The 18,968-nt window shown below is 35.3% G+C and overlaps 1 protein-coding gene across 1 annotated transcript in view; it reads right to left on the reverse strand.

Annotated features, from left to right (window-relative positions):
* Positions 1–950: 950 nt before the first annotated feature.
* LOC129278864 (uncharacterized) overlaps positions 951–18,968 on the reverse strand; it is a 96,255-nt gene continuing 78,237 nt past the window's right edge. The window contains exons 34-37 of the mRNA XM_064111200.1: positions 17,600–17,804; positions 11,845–11,988; positions 6,820–6,950; positions 951–6,079 (exon numbers count right to left, since the gene is read on the reverse strand). Of these exons, the coding sequence (XP_063967270.1) occupies positions 5,939–6,079; positions 6,820–6,950; positions 11,845–11,988; positions 17,600–17,804 (621 nt within the window). The 3' untranslated portion in view covers positions 951–5,938. The remainder of the gene's footprint in view (positions 6,080–6,819; positions 6,951–11,844; positions 11,989–17,599; positions 17,805–18,968) is intronic.

The following is an 18,968-nucleotide window of genomic DNA, read 5'->3' on the forward strand; positions in this document are numbered from 1 at the left end:
ATTACTAAACATCACGCTCGAGTTTCACGTCACATGACTAAGGTCAAAGGTCATTTAGGGTCAATGAACTTTGGCCAAATTGGGGGTATCTGTTGAATTACCATCATTACTTTGAAAGTTTATGGATCCGATTCATGAAACTTGGACATAATAGTAATCAAGTATCACTGAACATCCTGAGCAAGTTTCAGGTCACATGACCAAGGTCAAAGGTCAATGAACTTTGGCCATGTTGGGGGGGGGTATCTGATGAATTACCATAACTTTGAAAGTTTATGGATCTGATCCATGAAACTTGGCCATAAGAGTAATCAAGTATCTTTGAAAATTCCGTCCGAGTTTCAGGTCACATGACCAAGGTCAAATGTCATTTAAGGTCAATGAACTTTGGCCATGTTGGGGGTATTTGTTGCATTACCATCATATCTCTGTAAGTTTATTGGTCTAGTTCATAAAACGTGGACATAAGAGTAACCAAGTATCACTGAACATCTTTTGTGAGTTTCAGGTCACATGACCAAGGTCAAAGGTCATTTAAGGTAATTGAACTTAGGCCATTTTAGAGGTAATTATTAGATTGCTGTCATAACTTTCAAAGTTTATAGATATAGTGTATAAAATGTGGATATAGGGGTAATCAAGTATCACTGACAAGTTTCAGGTCACATGATCAAGGTCAAATGTCCATGAACGTAGTATTGTATCATTATATCAATGGTGTTTTTTTGTGAATATTTTTTATAGTAGTTTTCAAAGTCAGCACTGCTACTATATTGAATCGCGTGATGCAGGTGAGACAGCCAGAGGCATTCCACTTGTATTCTATATACATGTGTTATGATTAGAACCCGGGTGGATACCTTTAAAGACTATGCAAAATTTGATTAGTTCCTTCCTTTCTGTTTTTTGGAAATCAATAATAACAATATTCAATACAATACACATCAAAGTTCGGTATTCAAAATTCTTTGTAATGTTAACTATTTCTTTGAGAAAAAAATGCAAATAATACGATTATAAGCACAAAAAGTTATTTAGGGTGCTTGCTACAACATTAAAATTGACCCTCTTCACAAAATACCCTGCAAAACGAATAGTGATATTCCCTGCCTACTTTTTAAAGGAACACAAAAATATCCTGAACATGAAACAGATATGGCATGTCTAATACATTTCTGAAATCTTATACCCTTTACACCGATTAAAAAAATTATAATGAATAATGCTGCTGTATACATTAATGATAACAATATTATATTCAACACCGCGTTTAATACAGTGTTCCTTAAGATGCGCTGCACTGTTAAATTATGCAGGGTTCAGCAAGGCTACTCTGATCGGGCGCTCAAGCATTCAATGAATTCTTTCCTAACGGGCACCCGTTACTCCACATGGGTGGAGAGTGACAAATCGAAATAACGGCCCTGCTTCGGTGGGATCTGAACCCCGGGCCTTGTAGTTCAATATACGGAGACATATTCACTGAGTCACAAAGTAAAAAACAGACGACTTCCTTATCAATATTAATTCATTTCATTGTGTATGATAGACATAACACTTCCCTGAGAGCTAATGGTAAATAGGGTACACCCTCTGTTCATCCGATACCACTAAGATTAAAGAAAACAAAAACATTTAAAAAACTTAACCATTTTAACATTTTACATTTCTTATTTCATTTTTCGATATTATAGTTTAAGCATGATATACAACACAAGTAATATAATGGAATCAGCTATCTTAATTTGAAAAAAAGAGGAAAATTGATTACCTTCCATAGCCTGCCTACTCTCTTTCACACAAACACACACACGGACCGCCCACACACATACACCCACGCTCTCTCTCTCTCTCACACCGTTCAAACACCCCTTTAACTAGCAATATATATGAAAAAGTAAACATGAAATTATAAACAAATAAGATAAGACAATATATTAATTCGTCTTTCTTTCTGCACATACATTTTGTCTTACAAGTGTGATTTCACTTTCTACAAATGAAAATCAGTTAATCATAAACCATTGTTACAGTAGAGAAAGGAACACAGCAAATAACGAATTACGTATTGAACGAAAGACAAGGAGAACCCCTGAAAAAGCAGGGCTTGTAAGGCTAGGGTCTCCTTTGTTTCAAGTACATGACTGAATAGTATTTTTTTTTACATGTTTATACATGTAATATCTTTAAAACTAAAAAAACAAAACGAAAAAAAAAAAAAAACACTAAACAATGACAAAAACTAGAATACATTGCTTGAATGTACAATTATTAAGAGTAATACACTAAAAACAATATAATTAAGTGATATATGATGAAAAACGAAATAAGTTTGGATAACATGACATAAAAAAGGAAGAATGTAAGAACCAATAATAGTAGCAACGTAAAAACAAAACATGACAAAGGTAAAATAATACAAGAAAAGAATACAAAAAGGAAAAAGATGGACTTACCCTCTGCAAAAGAATCCAGTTAGACAAGATACAAGATAAATAGATATTGATATATCATAACATTATCCAGTCTTCTATACACTTTTTATAGGCTCCAAAAGTAAAATAAAATGGTATATAAAAACATATCTTAAGCTAGAGCAACTCACAAATAACAATTAAGAAGATAGTCTTTAAGTACACGCTGAAAAGTATGAATTCTTACCGTTTTTTTATATTTGAATTGAGAGAGTTCCAGAACCTAGGTCCAGTACTTACAACGTCCTAAAAGCAAAGCTTGCACGTAACTTGGGTAAGTGGAATGCAGAAGCATTTCGTGTATAATGGTTGTGTATGTCACTATTTTTCATGAACATTGTAACCAGAGCTGGTGGCATGATGCCTGCATTGTATGCATACATTAGAGAACCAAGTTGAAAATCACAGATATCTTGTAATCTTAGACTTCTATGCTTATTAAAAAGTGTGGTAGTATGCGAGCGATAGTTAACGTTACAAACAATTCTTAAAACTCTTTTTGAATCAAGTACACCCTTTCAAGATTGGTTTTAAGAGAATTACCCCATGCAAGGACATCGTAATTGAGATACGGGAGAATTAATGTTGAATACATCATATATCAGTAGAAAAAAATAATTTCAGTGTGTATATCACACAACTTTTTTTATTCTGTCTTAAAGAGATGATTTATATGGGTTCTCCAAATCAGTTTTTCATCTATGTGTAACCCCAGGAACCTCGTCGTCTTAACTCTATCTATCAACACGTCATTAAAATTTAACATCATCCGGAACTTCTCTAATCGTGTTGCTAAAGAGCATATAAATTGTTTTCTGCAAATTTAGAGATAATTTATTTGCTTGCAAATCGTGACTTTTTCACAGTTCACTATTAACCGTTTTTAAGGGGCTTGGGATTTCTGTGGGAACAATACAAACTTGAATCATCATCAAATATAATGAAAGATTAAATATCAGAGGAATAATGAAAATCATTAATATACACAACTAACAACAAGGGACCAAGGAGAGATCCCTGGGAACACCACAAGTGACATTCTGTAAACCTGACTCTACCCCTTTTATCGAGACAAATTGTTCCTGTCAGCTAAGTAACTCTTGAACCAGTCAAATGCTGTACCCCTGAAACCATAAGGTGATAACTTGCCAATCAAAATATCATGATCTACTTTGTCAAAAGCTTTCGAATAATGAAAAATATACCAATTGTATGCATTTTTTAAATCTATGGATTGTGATACTTTATCAATAAAATGTAGCAAGGCATGGGTGGTGGTGTGTTTACTCTTGTTGACAAAAATTCAAAGTTCTAACATTAATCACTTTTTCAACAATCTTTGAGAATACAGTCAAAGAGAAATAGGTCTGTAATTAGTAAGGCAATGAAGGTCTCCTTTCTTAAAAGTGGGCACGACCCTAGCTATTTTCATGTCAGCAGGAACTTCCTCATGTGACATTGATAGATTGAAGACATGAAGTAGGTGTTGAATAATTCCTAATATAATTTCTTTAATTAAGTTTCCGTTTTTCTAAAGATTTCACAATGGTAAGGAATTCTACCCGAACTACGTACTGGTAAGAATAATAAACTTTTACCATTTTGTTCTTTCATAAAATCTCTGTAATTCTGCTGAGAAAGCGTTTCTGCCCGTGAAAGGTTTGGATCAATGCTGAAAAGTAATCATTAAAATTGTCTACTATAATTGTCCTTTCTTCCACAAAATGACCGTTAATTTTAGTACTTTTTACATGAGATATCTTTTCCTTTGACTTAGATACTTTCTTAATCACTTTCCAAGTTTCCTTGATATTGTTTTTTGTTGCTTGAAATTGGTTGCGATAATATGACTTCTTTGCAGTACTAAGGATTGAAGTAAGACTATTTTTTATAATTCACATAACGTTTACGTGAAGATTCAGTTCCACGCACTTTTTACGAATAATACAACTTTTTTTAAATGGATCTTAACAAAGAAGCGCTAACCCATGGCATAAGAGGAACGTTTTTGCGATTTCTTCTACTTTGCTTAATAAATCAAGGACATTCAACAGTTTGCTGGGAATGTCAGTAAATGAAACCCTTGCTTTCAAAGCATCTCTTGGGGATCTCGGTGTATGATTTCTATGCATTTAATCTACAAACGTTAAATGAAATTTGCATCATAAAATATAATATCAATGCCAATCTGATGTTCTTGACGTGAAAATAATAATAAAAATTCCAAGTGTTCTATATAAAAAAAGATTTTTTTTTTCACTGTGTCCAACGCATTTTCACTTTTAGAATAAAACTGATGGTTATCATTGATTTGAGCAAGGCGAATTTTTCTTTTATAAAGAGCATACATATATATCAATTAATTTCTCATTATATTTCATTAAAGTCATAAAACGTATACCTATTCATCTATCTATTAATTCATTTATTCAATCATTAATTTTTAACAGCATGGTCAATGCATCAATCAGTTTGTTCATTTAATTATTCAAACACATTCATTCAGGATTTTAAGATCAGTAAGAAATTTCTTTTACCTCATGGACCTGGTAGTGTATCGTGCTACGAAATATTTTCCACTTCTATTTAGTATAATGATTTTAATCATATAACACTCAGTTTCTATACTGTTCACCAATAGCATTTAGCATATAGTCAATTCATGTAATATACAAATTCAATTATATAAATGATGATGGTAATTGATATCAATAAATGAGTTTAAAAGATATAGATGGCACGACTCCTTTCTCTCAAAATGTGAACTTAATTGATGTATATATATAATAAAAAAAAAAAAATATATATATATATCCAGATGGCTTAGTCTAAAGGCCTCTACTTTCCCTTTATAACGTTATTGCAATGACGTAAAATTTGCCCCCCCCCCAAAAAAAAAAAAAAAAAAAAAATAGAGAAAAAATTTGAAAAAAAATAAAAATTTATACTTAGAGGATATTGTGATTAATATCGCAATCAAATTCTAAGGTCAGCTTTTTATACAAAAACTACCGAGGAAAGTTTCTACGATCTACCAGGGGTGAGGTAACTTTGGCAGTCTGAAGCATTCCCCCAGATGAATAAAGGTTATTTGCTGATCGAGCAACATAACGCATTTCAACATTCTCATGGACTCTGTTCTCGAAACAATAAAAAAAAAGTCAAGTTTTCTTCGCTCACCGCGCTCTCATGTGTTTATATAGATACAATATGTTCAGAAAACTCGATAGTCAGCAGCCCCCCCCCCCCTTTGCCATGACTCACGGGAGCCACTGCTTGGAGAGTTACTCTTACCTAATACGATTGGATCATTTAACTGTTTTCTTATGACGTCAGAATATCTGCATAGTAAAAATATAACGAGGTCGGACTTCACACTTAATCAACACTTTCTCTCATGGTGTAATTGTTTCAAGACACGAAACATTTGAATAATTATTTAAGACGAGCACGACACTTGATCATCACATGTATTCCGACCGGGAGTTACCTGGGGCTATATAGGGGCGGAAGAAATTGCCTTTGTCGCTATTATGCCGAAAGACATCACCTTCGCGTCTAGGACGAAATGACGATAAACGAACTGGGTCATCTCTCTTTAACGCCTACGAATTAGAAACAGTGGGATAATAACAGCAATAAATTACCATCTTCCGATATTCATACCTGTATGGCTAACTTTCCTACACTGATAGAAAATTTATCCTTAAAATAAAAGAGTTCCTGCAGCAGAGTCTCGAGAACACCTGTAATCTTACCAGATTGCGTAACCTTACATTATATCATGTAGAATTACAGGAAATTGGTATTTGGTGTATGGAACCTTACAAATTTCCTTAAATAAAACACCATTTTCCCCTTTTTAAGCAGACCCGTTTCGTTAAATTGTAGAAAAATTCCTGTTTTTATGAATTTACAGAATGATTCTGTTATTGCTTTCTGCAAAATCTTGTTTTTGTTCTGTAAAATCAGGGTTTTTTTTAACAGTGTAGTTTTTTTTTATGTAAGTAGGAGCAAAACATAAAGAGAAACAAAAATAATCGCCTTTAAACAATGCAGCAATGAAATTACAGAGCTGTTTTATCAGCAAGATTATTACAAAACACAGCCATATTTAATCAAAATGAAACATAATTAGATTAATGTTGGGTAAAATGTAAGAGACATTAATCATTAAAAAATGATGTTGGAATGGATGAGGTTCAAGACATAAAACCTAAATCTAATTGCGATTAATTTTCATAAGTTGCGTTAATTAAAACTGCAATCACTGAGGATATTTCAGTGTTAGGTAAATAGGCCTAACAATAGATAAACACTACCTTTAATTGATAAATATACTTACTTCTTCTTTGTAGTTCGTTCTTCTCATAGCAATGAGACAGCAGAAGAAGAATATGACAACAAGAACACAAGCTCCCACAGCAAGCCCAACCAATCCGCCCACACCCAGCACGCTACCAGCGGAAGTGAATTCTGAAAATGAAATCAATGTTCCCAAAGTAATTATATCAATGATAATAATAATAATGATGATGATGATGATAATACTACTAATGATCATGATAAATACAATAATAATAACATTAATGATAACAATGATAATAATACCAATAGTAATGTATTTAATATTATATCCTACATAAAATAAATCCTGTGTGTTGATTGGTTTAAATAGCATCATGTGATCAAACATATTCTCACTATTATGCGATGATGTTGAAAATGAACCCCCACTGAAGAAAATTTTCTATTCCGTGACGTCAATGATGGAATAAAGCACTATTCCATTAATGACGTCACAGATCATGACAGCGCCGTAGGCACTTAATACGCGTTAGGCGCGCCGAGCGCGTGGCTTCAAGACAAGTAGGTCAGTCAGTGCGTTACCTATATCTGATTCAGATTAAAAAAGATAAACTACGAGTACAAGAACTAGATTATCAAGATCTATTGCTCTAACGTATTAACTTATTAAAGTAGGATATAAAACAGAGTATAGAGGGAATTATTCATCATCGGTTGTACTGGCCAAATTACTATTTTCCCCTCCGGGCTTCCTCCCTCGGGAAAAATATTAATGCCAGTCCAACCTCGGATGAATAATTCCTGCTCTACTTACTCAAAGCATGGTATATTTGTATATTTTATCATAATAAAATATTATCATTGTTATTATCATTCTAATATTAAGCGCTTACAACAAGAAAAATGAATATGCCAAAGTATAAAATACATCTTGCAGTCCTAACACTCTGGATTGGACAAAAAATGTCTTAAAGTGCAATCAAGTCCATTTCAAATAAGAGACAGATGGTAATTGTCAAAATATTCCAATATTTTGAAGCAGTTACAATAAAAGTCCTATCCTCAGGCAGTTTCCGTGTATTTTTGTACTTGTGATGAAGTTGGTCAATGGTGCCTTGTACATTCCTGCTAGGGAGTAAAGGGTAAAGCAATCTTTTAGATATTGAGGTGCCTGTTTAACGGATTTGAAAACAGAAGTGACCTGAAAACAAATCAATGTCTAACAGAATGATATCAATAGTATCAATTGCAATTATACAATTGTAGTGGTGCAAATTCTAGTAATAATTCTAGAATCACAGTGATGAATTCAATGATAAAAAAAAACCGAATTAATGGAGCTCAGTGAGAAAGTGGGAGAAAGTGGAGTCAAAGGGGATTGACTCCAGCGAGTCAAAGAGTGAGAGTGACTGCGAGAGTAAGTGTGATTAGGGAGTTTTCGCAATCGCGACGGATTCTACAACACAGAAAATCTATTGTCAAAAGCCCATTATGATAAAGCAGTCTTTCTCGAAAATGAGTGAATGAAAACCGCAGTTTCGTCCTGGACTCACGCCAACGACATATTAAAAATTTTTCGTTAGCTTAGAATCTTACGACTTTAAGCTGTCCCGGTTCACGAATTATCGACAGAGACCGCTCAACTGCATTGTGATTCGACGGGCATTTTCATTAGATTTTCTGTGTTGTAGATTTCGTTCCCGGTGCTATTGCAAAAATCCGCTAATGAGTGGATGTGAGTAATATTGTGTGAGGCAAGTGAGAATTAATGTGAGTGAAAGTATGAGAGTAAAACTGGAAGAGATGTGTGCGTGAATAAGTGTTAATTTGTGTGGGTGATAAGTGAGATAATAAGTGTAAGTCAATGAGAGTAAACAATTATGAGTTAGTGAGGGAGTAAGAGGATAAAATGTGTAAATGAGTAAATATTACTAATTATAATGCTAGGTCTGCATAGAGGGTCGGGCTAAGTTTAGTTTTCTCAGTTTACTAGTATGTTTTAGGCATTTATTTCATTATTATTTCGCTTTATTGGTTTGTAAATATTTTGTAGGTTGTTGTTGACACAAAACGAAGATTTGTAACTTTTATTGTAATTATTTAGCTTGGGTTTATGTAATTGATTTTGGGTTAAAATCCTTAAGAACATACCGAAAACAGGTGAGAGAGTGTTACTAAGTTAGGGAGTGAGAGTGAGAATAGTAAGGTTGAGGGATAGAGCACGCATGTGTGTGAACGATTCTGAGTGATTTGGCGAATGCAGGAGTGCAAGTGAGGGCTAGAGAGAGTGCGAAATAAGTGTGAGAAAGGACGAGTGAGCGAGAATAAGTGGGAGAGTATATAAGTGTGCATGCATGAGTGTGAGTGATGACAGAATGAGTGTTAGGATGAGTGAGAGTGTGCGTGAATGGTTGTGAGTGAGGGCGAGTGTATGAGAGTGTAAGGGTCAGTGACAGTGATAGTAAGTGTGCGTAAATGGTTGTGAGTGATTTTGAGAATTATTGTGAGTGCGAGTGAGTGAGAATGCAAGGATGTGTGAGAGTGATTTGGAGATTACCTGTGCGTGGATCTGAGTGTTGGTGATTGAGATAGTGAGTGAGAGGAAGTGAGGGTGAATGGGTGAGCGTAGGCGAGTGTGAGTGGAAGTGCGAGAGTGAAAATGGATGAGATATGTGCGTGAATAAGTGTTAATTTGTGTGGATGATTAAGTGAGAGAATAAGTGTAAGTCAATGAGAGTAAACAATTATGAGTTAGTGTGGGAGTAAAAAGATAAAATGTGTATGATGGGGGGACCTAAAGCTACGCACTTTGTTTTCAAACAATAAATACTATCCCAATTCTACTATTTCAACAAATCATCTTTCACTAATTTTTGGCAAACATTCTAAAGATCGTTAACCAAGAAGAAAATATCGCAAAACTCACTAATACGAAAATCCCGCCGTGTTTTCCGAACACCTCTTGATTTCACCGCCCGATGTAGAAGGGGTCCTAAAGCTACGCACTCGATTTATCATTAAAAAAATAGTATTGCCTGTGACTCAATTTCTAAAATATATTCAAATTATTATAAGATAAATGAAATTAAAGCGAATATAACTCCAAAATTCCAAACATTTGTTGGTTTTCTCTGCATTTAGAGATTTACTGCAGCCTCTGTAAATAAAATTAAATAGGAATCGTTCGTCACTCTGCAGTCACAGTTCCACACACAGAGTGCGCATTTGCCATAAAAACTGCATGCGCGATGAGTGGTGCGTAGCTTTAGGACCTGCGCAGCTTTAGGACCCACTACCAATATTTATATATTACTAGGTCTGCATAGAGGGTCGGGCTAAGTTTAGTTTTCTCAGTTTACTAGTATGTTTTAGGCATTTATTTCATTATTATTTCGCTTTATTGGTTTGTAAATTAGGTTGTTGTTGACACAAAACGAAGGTTTGTAAATTTTATTGTAATTATTTAGCTTGGGTTTATGTAATTGATTTTGGGTTAAAATCCTTAAAAACATATCGAAAAAAGGTGAGAGAGTTTTACTAAGTTAAGGAGTGAGAGTGAGAATAGTAAGGTTAAGGGATAGAGCACGCATGTGTGTGAATGATTCTGAGTGATTTGGCATTTGCAGGAGTGCAAGTGAGGCCTTGAGAGAGTGCGAAATAAGTGTGAGAAAGGACGAGTGAGCGAGAATAAGTGGGAGAGTAAGTGCGCATGCATGAGCGTGAGTGATGACAGAATGAGTGTTCGTGAGAGTGTGCGTGAATGGTTGTGAGTATTTTTAATAATTATTGTGAGTGCGAGTGAGTGAGAATGCAAAGATGTGTGAGAGTGATTTGGAGATTACCTGTGCGTGGATCTGAGTGTTGGTGATTGAGATAGTGAGAGAGAGGAAGTGAGGGTGAATGAGTGAGCGTAGGCGAGTGTGAGTGGAAGTGTGAGAGTGAAAAATGGACGAGATATGTGCGTGAATAAGTGTTAATTTGTGTGGATGATTAAGTGAGAGAATAGGTGTAAGTCAATGAGAGTAAACAATTATGAGTTAGTGTGGGAGTAAGAGGATAAAATGTGTAAATGAGTAAATATCTATATATTACTAGGTCTGCATAGAGGGTCGGGCTAAGTTTAGTTTTCTCAGTTTACTAGTATGTTTTTAGGCATTTATTTATCATTATTTCGCTTTAATAGTTTGTAAATATTTTGTAGGTTGTTGTTGACACAAAAGGAAGATTTGTAACTTTTATTGTAATTATTTAGCTTGGGTTTATGTAATTGATTTTGGGTTAAAATCCTTAAGAACATACCGAAAAAACATGAGAGAGTGTTACTAAGTTAGGGAGTGAGAGTGAGAATAGTAAGGTTAAGGGAGAGAGCACGCATGTGTGTGAATGATTCTGAGTGATTTGGCGAATGTAGGAGTGCAAGTGAGGGCTAGAGAGAGTGCGAAATAAGTGTGAGAAAGGACGAGTGAGCGAGAATAAGTGGGAGAGTATATAAGTGTGCATGCATGAGTGTGAGTGATGACAGAATGAGTGTTAGGGCGAGTGAGAGTGTGCGTGAATGGTTGTGAGTGTTTTTGAGAATTATTGTGAGTGCGAGTGAGTGAGAATGAAAGGATGTGTGAGAGTGAGTGGGAGATTACCTGTGCGTGGATCTGAGTGTTGGTGATTGAGATAGTGAGTGAGAGGAAGAGGAGAGTACGTAAATGAGTGTGAGGTTGAGTGAGAGAGAACGACCCTGTTCGTGAATGGTTGTGATTGGGAGCATAAGTTTGAATGATGGCGAGTAGGTCCTTGGTGAGAGTAAGTGTGAGTGATTGAGTGTGTGTGAGGGTTGGTATAGTTGAGATATATTGAGATAAGTACAGAGAGAGGGTAAGTGTATTTGGATGAGTTTGAATATGGGTGAGTGAGAGTGAGTGTGCATGGTAAGTGATTGAGAGGACGGTTTCGAGTTAGGGTGAGAGAGTGAGAGCGGAAGTACTTGAAAGAGTGAATGGGCAAGTGTGATAATGAAAACAATATTAGAGAATCGGGTATATACAGTAAATGAGTTTCTTAATCTTACCACATACTCTACCGGGACCAACTCCAGCCGGTGATGAATCAGTGTGACCATAGTGACAGGTGCAGGTGTAAGACCCATCCATATTGGTACAGTCGGCATTTGGCGAACAATCGTTGGTTGTCGAGCTAGCACATTCATTGATATCTAATGAATATCGCAATAATGATAAAAAAAATCATCCTTTTTTTCTAATAAAGGTAGGCTATTCCGCTGCATATATGAAGCCCGTCATGTTTCAATTTGGTGTAATTTCCTATCGTCTTTTATGAAATTTTCAGTTTTTTTAATATCAAATTCAAAATTTAAACAGACAACTTTCATTAAAATACAGTATTAAAGTAGAATAAATGGAATCTAATATGTTTTAATTGTTTATTTTAATCAAAAATTGATAACTCATTTCAATTAAAAAATAAAACTTTGGTGAATTACTTGGCCATATTCTGATAACAGTTTTAAATTAAACATGGTCTAAAGTTAACCCTGGTTTAACTAAACCTCCTCTAAACCTCACCTCTTGTCTTAGTGTAGTTTAATTATTTTGGTATTCTGATAGCCAGGTTTAACTAAACCAGGGTCAAACCCGGGATTATAATTGCTTTTGGGAATAATAATCCTCTTTTAACCAAGACTAGCACATTTTTGGTAAGTTACTACTGCAGGCTGCAACAAAGTTGAAAAAATGTAACTAAAATTGGGTTTTATTAAAAAATTTGGTCTTTATGGGGACTAATTACGAGAAGGGAGGTGACTTAATCATTTTAGGACAAGGCCCATAACCCATATAAGGTAAGATTTTTTTATTCAGATTATCTATATTTATGTCAATTACCAAAACATTTCATTTCCAAACCGAATGACGTACTTGCGCAGTTGTTTTGTGTATCAGTCCCATTTATTGCTTTTCATGTATTGTTTGTCAAAATCTAAATTAGAAAGAGAATCAGAATGGATTCCCCTCACACACTTTAGAGTCTAACGTTAGACTACTATCTAATAGATTAACGTAAGTCTTAAAGGTCAACATTTTTATTCTAACTTTAAGGGACAAATTTGGTAACTTTTGAGACTAGATCTAGATCTATGCATATTGGCATTGCTTACCTATATCTAGACCTAGTCCTACTCCTGTAGTACTCGTAGTCGTAGGTCCATCTTTCTGTGTCTTTGGATTTTTTATTTTATTAAAAAAAAAATTGGACTTGTTTAGACCTATTTGTTTTCCAGGACTAGGAAACAGACCCAAACCTAGACCAACAGCTCAGTCTAGACTAGGGCCAAGATCTAGATGTAGAGTCTATACTATATAGCTCTACTCTACTACTTACTAGTATGTCCCCGGAGTATGTAACAATTTAGATCTAATATTAGGCCTAGTCTGTGCTTGCTATCCTAGATTTTATTTCTAGCGTAGGCTAGCCGGAAGCCCCAGCTAGGACTGGCTGATCTAGTCTACTGTTTGATCGAAAATCTCTAACGTAGGCCTAGATCTAGATTTTAGACTAGATCTAAATAACGTAAACTAAAAGTTAGACCCTATCTAGATCTAGATCGAACTAGAATCTCTAGATCTATATCAATCTAGGTCTACTTGTAATAGTACTTGGTCTAGATCTAGAGACTAGTATCTCAATGTAAATTCTAGATCTAGGTCTAAATTTAGTCTAGATCTACTAATCTAGGCCCAAAAAAGGAATTAGGCTAGGAATCTAGATTATAGGAGATTTAATAAAAGCTTGGGACTGTAGTAGTTCGAGATCTAGGTTCCTCCTTAAAGCTTAGAACTAGGCCTGCAGTTACATTAAGTTCTCTGTGTAGCCAAACAAATGTTAGCATTTTCCATTGTCTTAATCTTATTTTGGCGTATAATCTAGCAGTAAAGGTTAGAGGACTCTGTCTCTAGCCTACAATGTACATGTAGTATACCTAGGCCTGCTGCTAGATTCAATGGTTTAGCTACTCTAACTTTTGTTTATAAGGTTATATTTAGAGACATGCCTATAGCCCTGTGCCAGGCTGTAATTAAAAGGGTTCAATCTAGATGACCTAAATTTAGGTTTTCCTTTTCTTTGGTCTGCGGCTTACACGTTTTAAGTAGATTTTGATCTATAATCATGTTAAATTTCTAATTACAATACAGGGGGGCATTTCATCAACATTTTCGTCCGACAAGTTGTCAGATCTGACATCTTTCCTTGATTATTATTGGCTGAGAGGCACTGTTACTACAGAAACTGTCTGACAAAACAGGACTTGTCGGAAAAAAAACGTCCGACAAGTCCTTTCATGAAACGCTCCCCGGATCTTACAAAGTTAGGCCGATAAGTCTAGACTCTTTCAGTCTAGACTTTTGTGACGTTTCATGTAACCAGTTGAATGTTGTTTAGCTCTGAAATTTATGCCTGTCCATGAATAGGGTAAGTTGAGCATAGGGGCAAGTTGGGCCACCACCCCCAGGCCAATAATGAATGAGTAAGACATTGTGGTGGTGTCATATATTGATGACCCATTACATAACTCTTAACCCCACCACATTGTTTCAACTTTGAAACAAAAAGTAATTTTTAAGAGGGAAAGATACAAATGTCAACAAAAAAGTATAAAAAAGGTGTGAAATAAATCAGTGCTTTTTACCCACACACGTCTTTAAATATAATGTAGAAAAAAGAACAATATTGTTAGTCCAGGTATGGATTTTCATTCTTGTTATTGTCTTTTACATGATGGATGCATAAGAAATGTGTGGATGTGAAAATATCGCATGAAGTTCGGACTGGGGTAAAATGAGCCAGCCAACATGGGCAAGTAGAGCCAAGGTAATTCTTGTATGGTAATGTATTAAAGAAAGATGCAAACCTTAAAATCCATTGATATGCCGACAGAAAGGAGCAAATTCACATAACAGTTCTTTTACCGTTAGAGGATGTTTGTATTTATAGAGAATTAGCAAGTGAAAAGACTACATTAAAAAATGACATGCAGGTTCTTCCCGCATACATTTTGCACATAGTTTTTGTGGCTTAACTTACCCAAGAAGGTGGCACAACTTACCCCACAGATGGGGCAAGTTGAGCCATTTGACATCGTTTTTTGTAAAGGTCACAATGACTTTCAGTGTGGGGGTAGAAAGTTATAGAAGTGAAAAATATTTCCCAAGAATAAAATTTAAAGGCAAGTTACTTATTTCTACATTATTATTACTCATATCAATTCTAACAAGCAAAATGCAAAAAGTGTCACAACTAACCCCGCCTTTCCCAAATGCTCATTTAAAAATAATTGAGTTTAAGACTCATGCCTAGGAGTTGGGTCCCTTTCGTTTTCTTCTGTCCTTTGTCTGAAACTTGAAAACCATTTATCTAGGCGTTTTTTTTTTTTTTTTTTTTTTTTTTTGGGGGGGGGGGAAGGTGCGGGTGGGGGGAGGGGGCAGGCCATGGCTGACCTTATTAATTACCAATTAATGAAAAAGGCTAAGGAAATCAAGTGTTGTGCCAGAATTAATGAAAAAGTTGCAAATACCTACATGTATATTTTTTTCATTACTACCATTACCCTATTAGTTACCACGGTAATGCAGTTTCCAAAACATTAAATAGATCTTGCATGTCTTTACCCCAAGTCTGAATATTTGTGACAACTATCATGAGCACCGGCCAAAACCTAGGCTAATACTCAGTCACCCACTTTTTTGTTTGGGGGGGGGGGCATAATGTGTTGTAACCATAGAAACGCATATTTGATAAATGAGAAAATGTGTCTTGCAGATTAATTTACCTCATATCTTTTGTGTTATAAATTTAATGAGCATAGGAACCATAGAAACGCATATTTGATAAATGAGAAAATGTGTCTTGCAGATTAATTTAGCTCAAAACTGTTGTGTTATAAATTTCATGAGCATAGGCCTATGTCATGGAATGAAGAAGTAGATCAATCCACAAGATGCTGTTTACACATTTATTGATTTGATATGCTGATACCATATCAACACAGTTTCTAACACACACAAATATATGTCTCAACATTAATGTATGTGCCAAATATCATGAGAAATGGTTGAGAAATGAAAAAGTAGTTAAAACCACAAGTTTTTCACCTAATTTTCATTATTTGATATGTTGTTACCACGGCAACACGATTTCTGATACATGCATGATATATGTTTTGCACATCTTAACATCAAGACTAATGTTTGTGACACATTTCATGAGAATTGGTAAAAAACTTGGAAAGAAGTTGGAACTGCAAGATTTTTTTTATAATTTTTGCCTTAATATGCCATTACCATGGAAACACAATTTCTGACACATGCAAAAATATGTCTTGCACATCTTTTCCTCAAAACCAATGTGTGAGCCAACTTTCAGAAGAATTGGTAGAAAACTGGTGTATTTTAAACGGCATTTTTTTTTGGCCATAATTGTTATCACGGCAACACAATTTCCGAAAAAGCAAAAAAAATAGAAAAAAGAAGAAATTCTTGCACCTCTTCTTAAGACCAATGTGTGTTCCAAATTCCATGAGAATCGGTTAAAAAACTGAGGAAGTAGCTCGGAATGCAATATAGGCATAAATAATATTCTTAAAATTTGTTGGCCATGGTTTGTTGGATTTAAACCAGGCTTTAAAGGAGAATGAAACCCTTGAAACCAGCTGAATCCATATCAAAGAGAAAAATCAAAAAAACATATTGTTGAAAGTTTGAGGAAGATTGAATGAATAATAAGAAAGCTATTAGCATTTGAATATTGAGATCACTAATGCCATGTAGTTCCTCTCATTGCCAATGCGACCAAGATCTGTGATGTCACACACGTACAACTCCCTCATTACTTTAGTACTTATTTCACTTATATTCCCACTTTTATAGAGTCTATCACAAGGTGAGGTGTTCTCTTTATGAGAGGACAAGTACAGAGGTTTCACAACATTATATCATTGATGAATCGTTTGTCATATGATTAGAATGAGCAAAAAGAGATGTTTTGGGGTATATTTTCAGTGTCCAAAAAGGGAGAGTTGTTCATCTGTGACATCATAGATCTTGGTCGCATTGCCAATGGGAGGATCTCCATAGCATTAGTGATCTCGACATTCAAATGCTCATAACTCTTCTATTGCTAGTCCTATTTTACTCAAACTTTTGTTGATCTTATTCTTTGATTTTTCTGCTTTCACAAAAGCTAACTTGCTCCAAGAGTTTCATTCTCCTTTAACTACCCCCTGCGCGAGTTTAACTTTATTTTAGGATTACCACACTTAGACCAGGGTTAACTTAAACCTTGCTATCGGAATACGAAACTCATAACCTAGGTTTGAATATGGTAGTTTAACCACACTTAGACTAGGGTTAAGTTGAACCAGGCTATCAGAATGCGGGCCATAATGTTTAGCTGGGGACGGAGATATCCACCTATAATGCTGGGATTGCATATCGTTAGCTCCTGGGATTAAGTTAGTCATTTATCATAAATAACATATGCAATAAAGAAAATGTACTGAAATATAATAAGAGTGGAAGCAGGATTGTGTAAACCTTGAAATATCAACTTATTCAGTGTACATAGAAGAATGGACTATAGTAAGAATGGTGAATGATATATATTGTTTGTAATAGTGATGGCACCTGGTTCTATGGGGGTTTAGTCAATACCTACTAATTAAAAAGAACCCTTCTAGAAACAGTGGACATGCCTATTACAAACAATTATAATCCACCATTCTTATAATTTTTCCCCAAAAGGTAAAAACTCACCAGATATGACTGTGTCGTTGGGAACAAAAAATATGGTGGTGGGCCCTGCCGTAGCAGAGCCAGTTTGAATGGCATTCTGTATGTCTTGTTCAAGTTGGGACATCGTTGTAGAAGGCCCGGTAGTGACGTCGGCTAGAAAGATGAGACTCCCGCTCATAATCTGATTAACTTGAATATCGTAAATGTTCTGGGTGTTTTCCATCATCTGCAGGGTAACCATGGTAACAAGAAATTAGAAATAGATAACCGTTTAGGTAGATTTTTGACTGGTCTTCACCTGCTTTGTCGACTTTCCATTTTTCGTCTCACCCACACGGTCTCATCCTACAAGACAGGCCAAAAGTTTGGGGCCACCCTCAGATTTGATAGAAAATAATACAAAACCCTGCATTCTGCATTCATCGAAATGTATTGATACTGGGTGGGCTATGACATTGCCGTCACATCACACAAACGGTTTTGATTGCACTTTTGTCAAATCCCAGTCGGTTTTAAAAACATATCTAAATTTTATGTATACCTTTCAAGTTTAAAGGTTTGCATTATATTAGAATATATTTAAAGCAATTTTTTTCGCAAACATTAAGCTTGTCAGAGGATTATGTGATAGAGCAACAAATAATATGTCAACCTGCGGACAGTCAACCTGTCAATCGGACAGTCAACCTGCCTGAAACATTGAATCCTCCCTCCCGCCTCTGATCCTCTCGCTAACTCAAGTCGGCTTTCTCTCATCTACTCAATATTCTCTCACCCCTCCAACTCAACCAGCCTTCTCCTCAAGCCTCTCCTCCTGCCTGCTGCTAAAGCTTTCCACTCTTTCTGGTTTACATAATCATTTCCGTACGATACTTTACTTTCTAACCTCCACTTTCTCGCCTCTCCATTTCTCTTCTACCTCTATCCACTTTTATCTGTCCAGGGGTCCGTAACACAAAGCATAACGATTGCTTGAACGCTTGATTTTTTACGATTGATTGTATATTGTAGTCAATGCAATCAATCGTAAAAATTTGTTTTACGATCATTGCTAAGCTTTGTGTTCCGGGCTCCAGGACTTTACATATGGAGTACCGTATAAACTACTGCAGTAATTGTTTATGCCACCATGGTAACCTTCAACCACCTTTTGCTAGAAGCCAGTTTGCATACTGTATATTATTGGTTGCTATGTCAGATAAACGCCCGACAAACTTTCTGATTGTTAAAAAAAAATTGTTTTAAATGTATTCAAAGTTTATGCATACTTTCAAAGTTTAATGGTATGCATGCATAAAATTTGAATATATTATGAAATTCAATCAAAACAGGTTGGAAACATGCTTGTGTGATGTGACAGAATTGCCATTGCCATTCAGTATCAATACAT

Source organism: Lytechinus pictus, chromosome 16 (genome assembly GCF_037042905.1).
Source record: "Lytechinus pictus isolate F3 Inbred chromosome 16, Lp3.0, whole genome shotgun sequence".
In the NCBI taxonomy this organism is placed as follows: domain Eukaryota; kingdom Metazoa; phylum Echinodermata; class Echinoidea; order Temnopleuroida; family Toxopneustidae; genus Lytechinus; species Lytechinus pictus.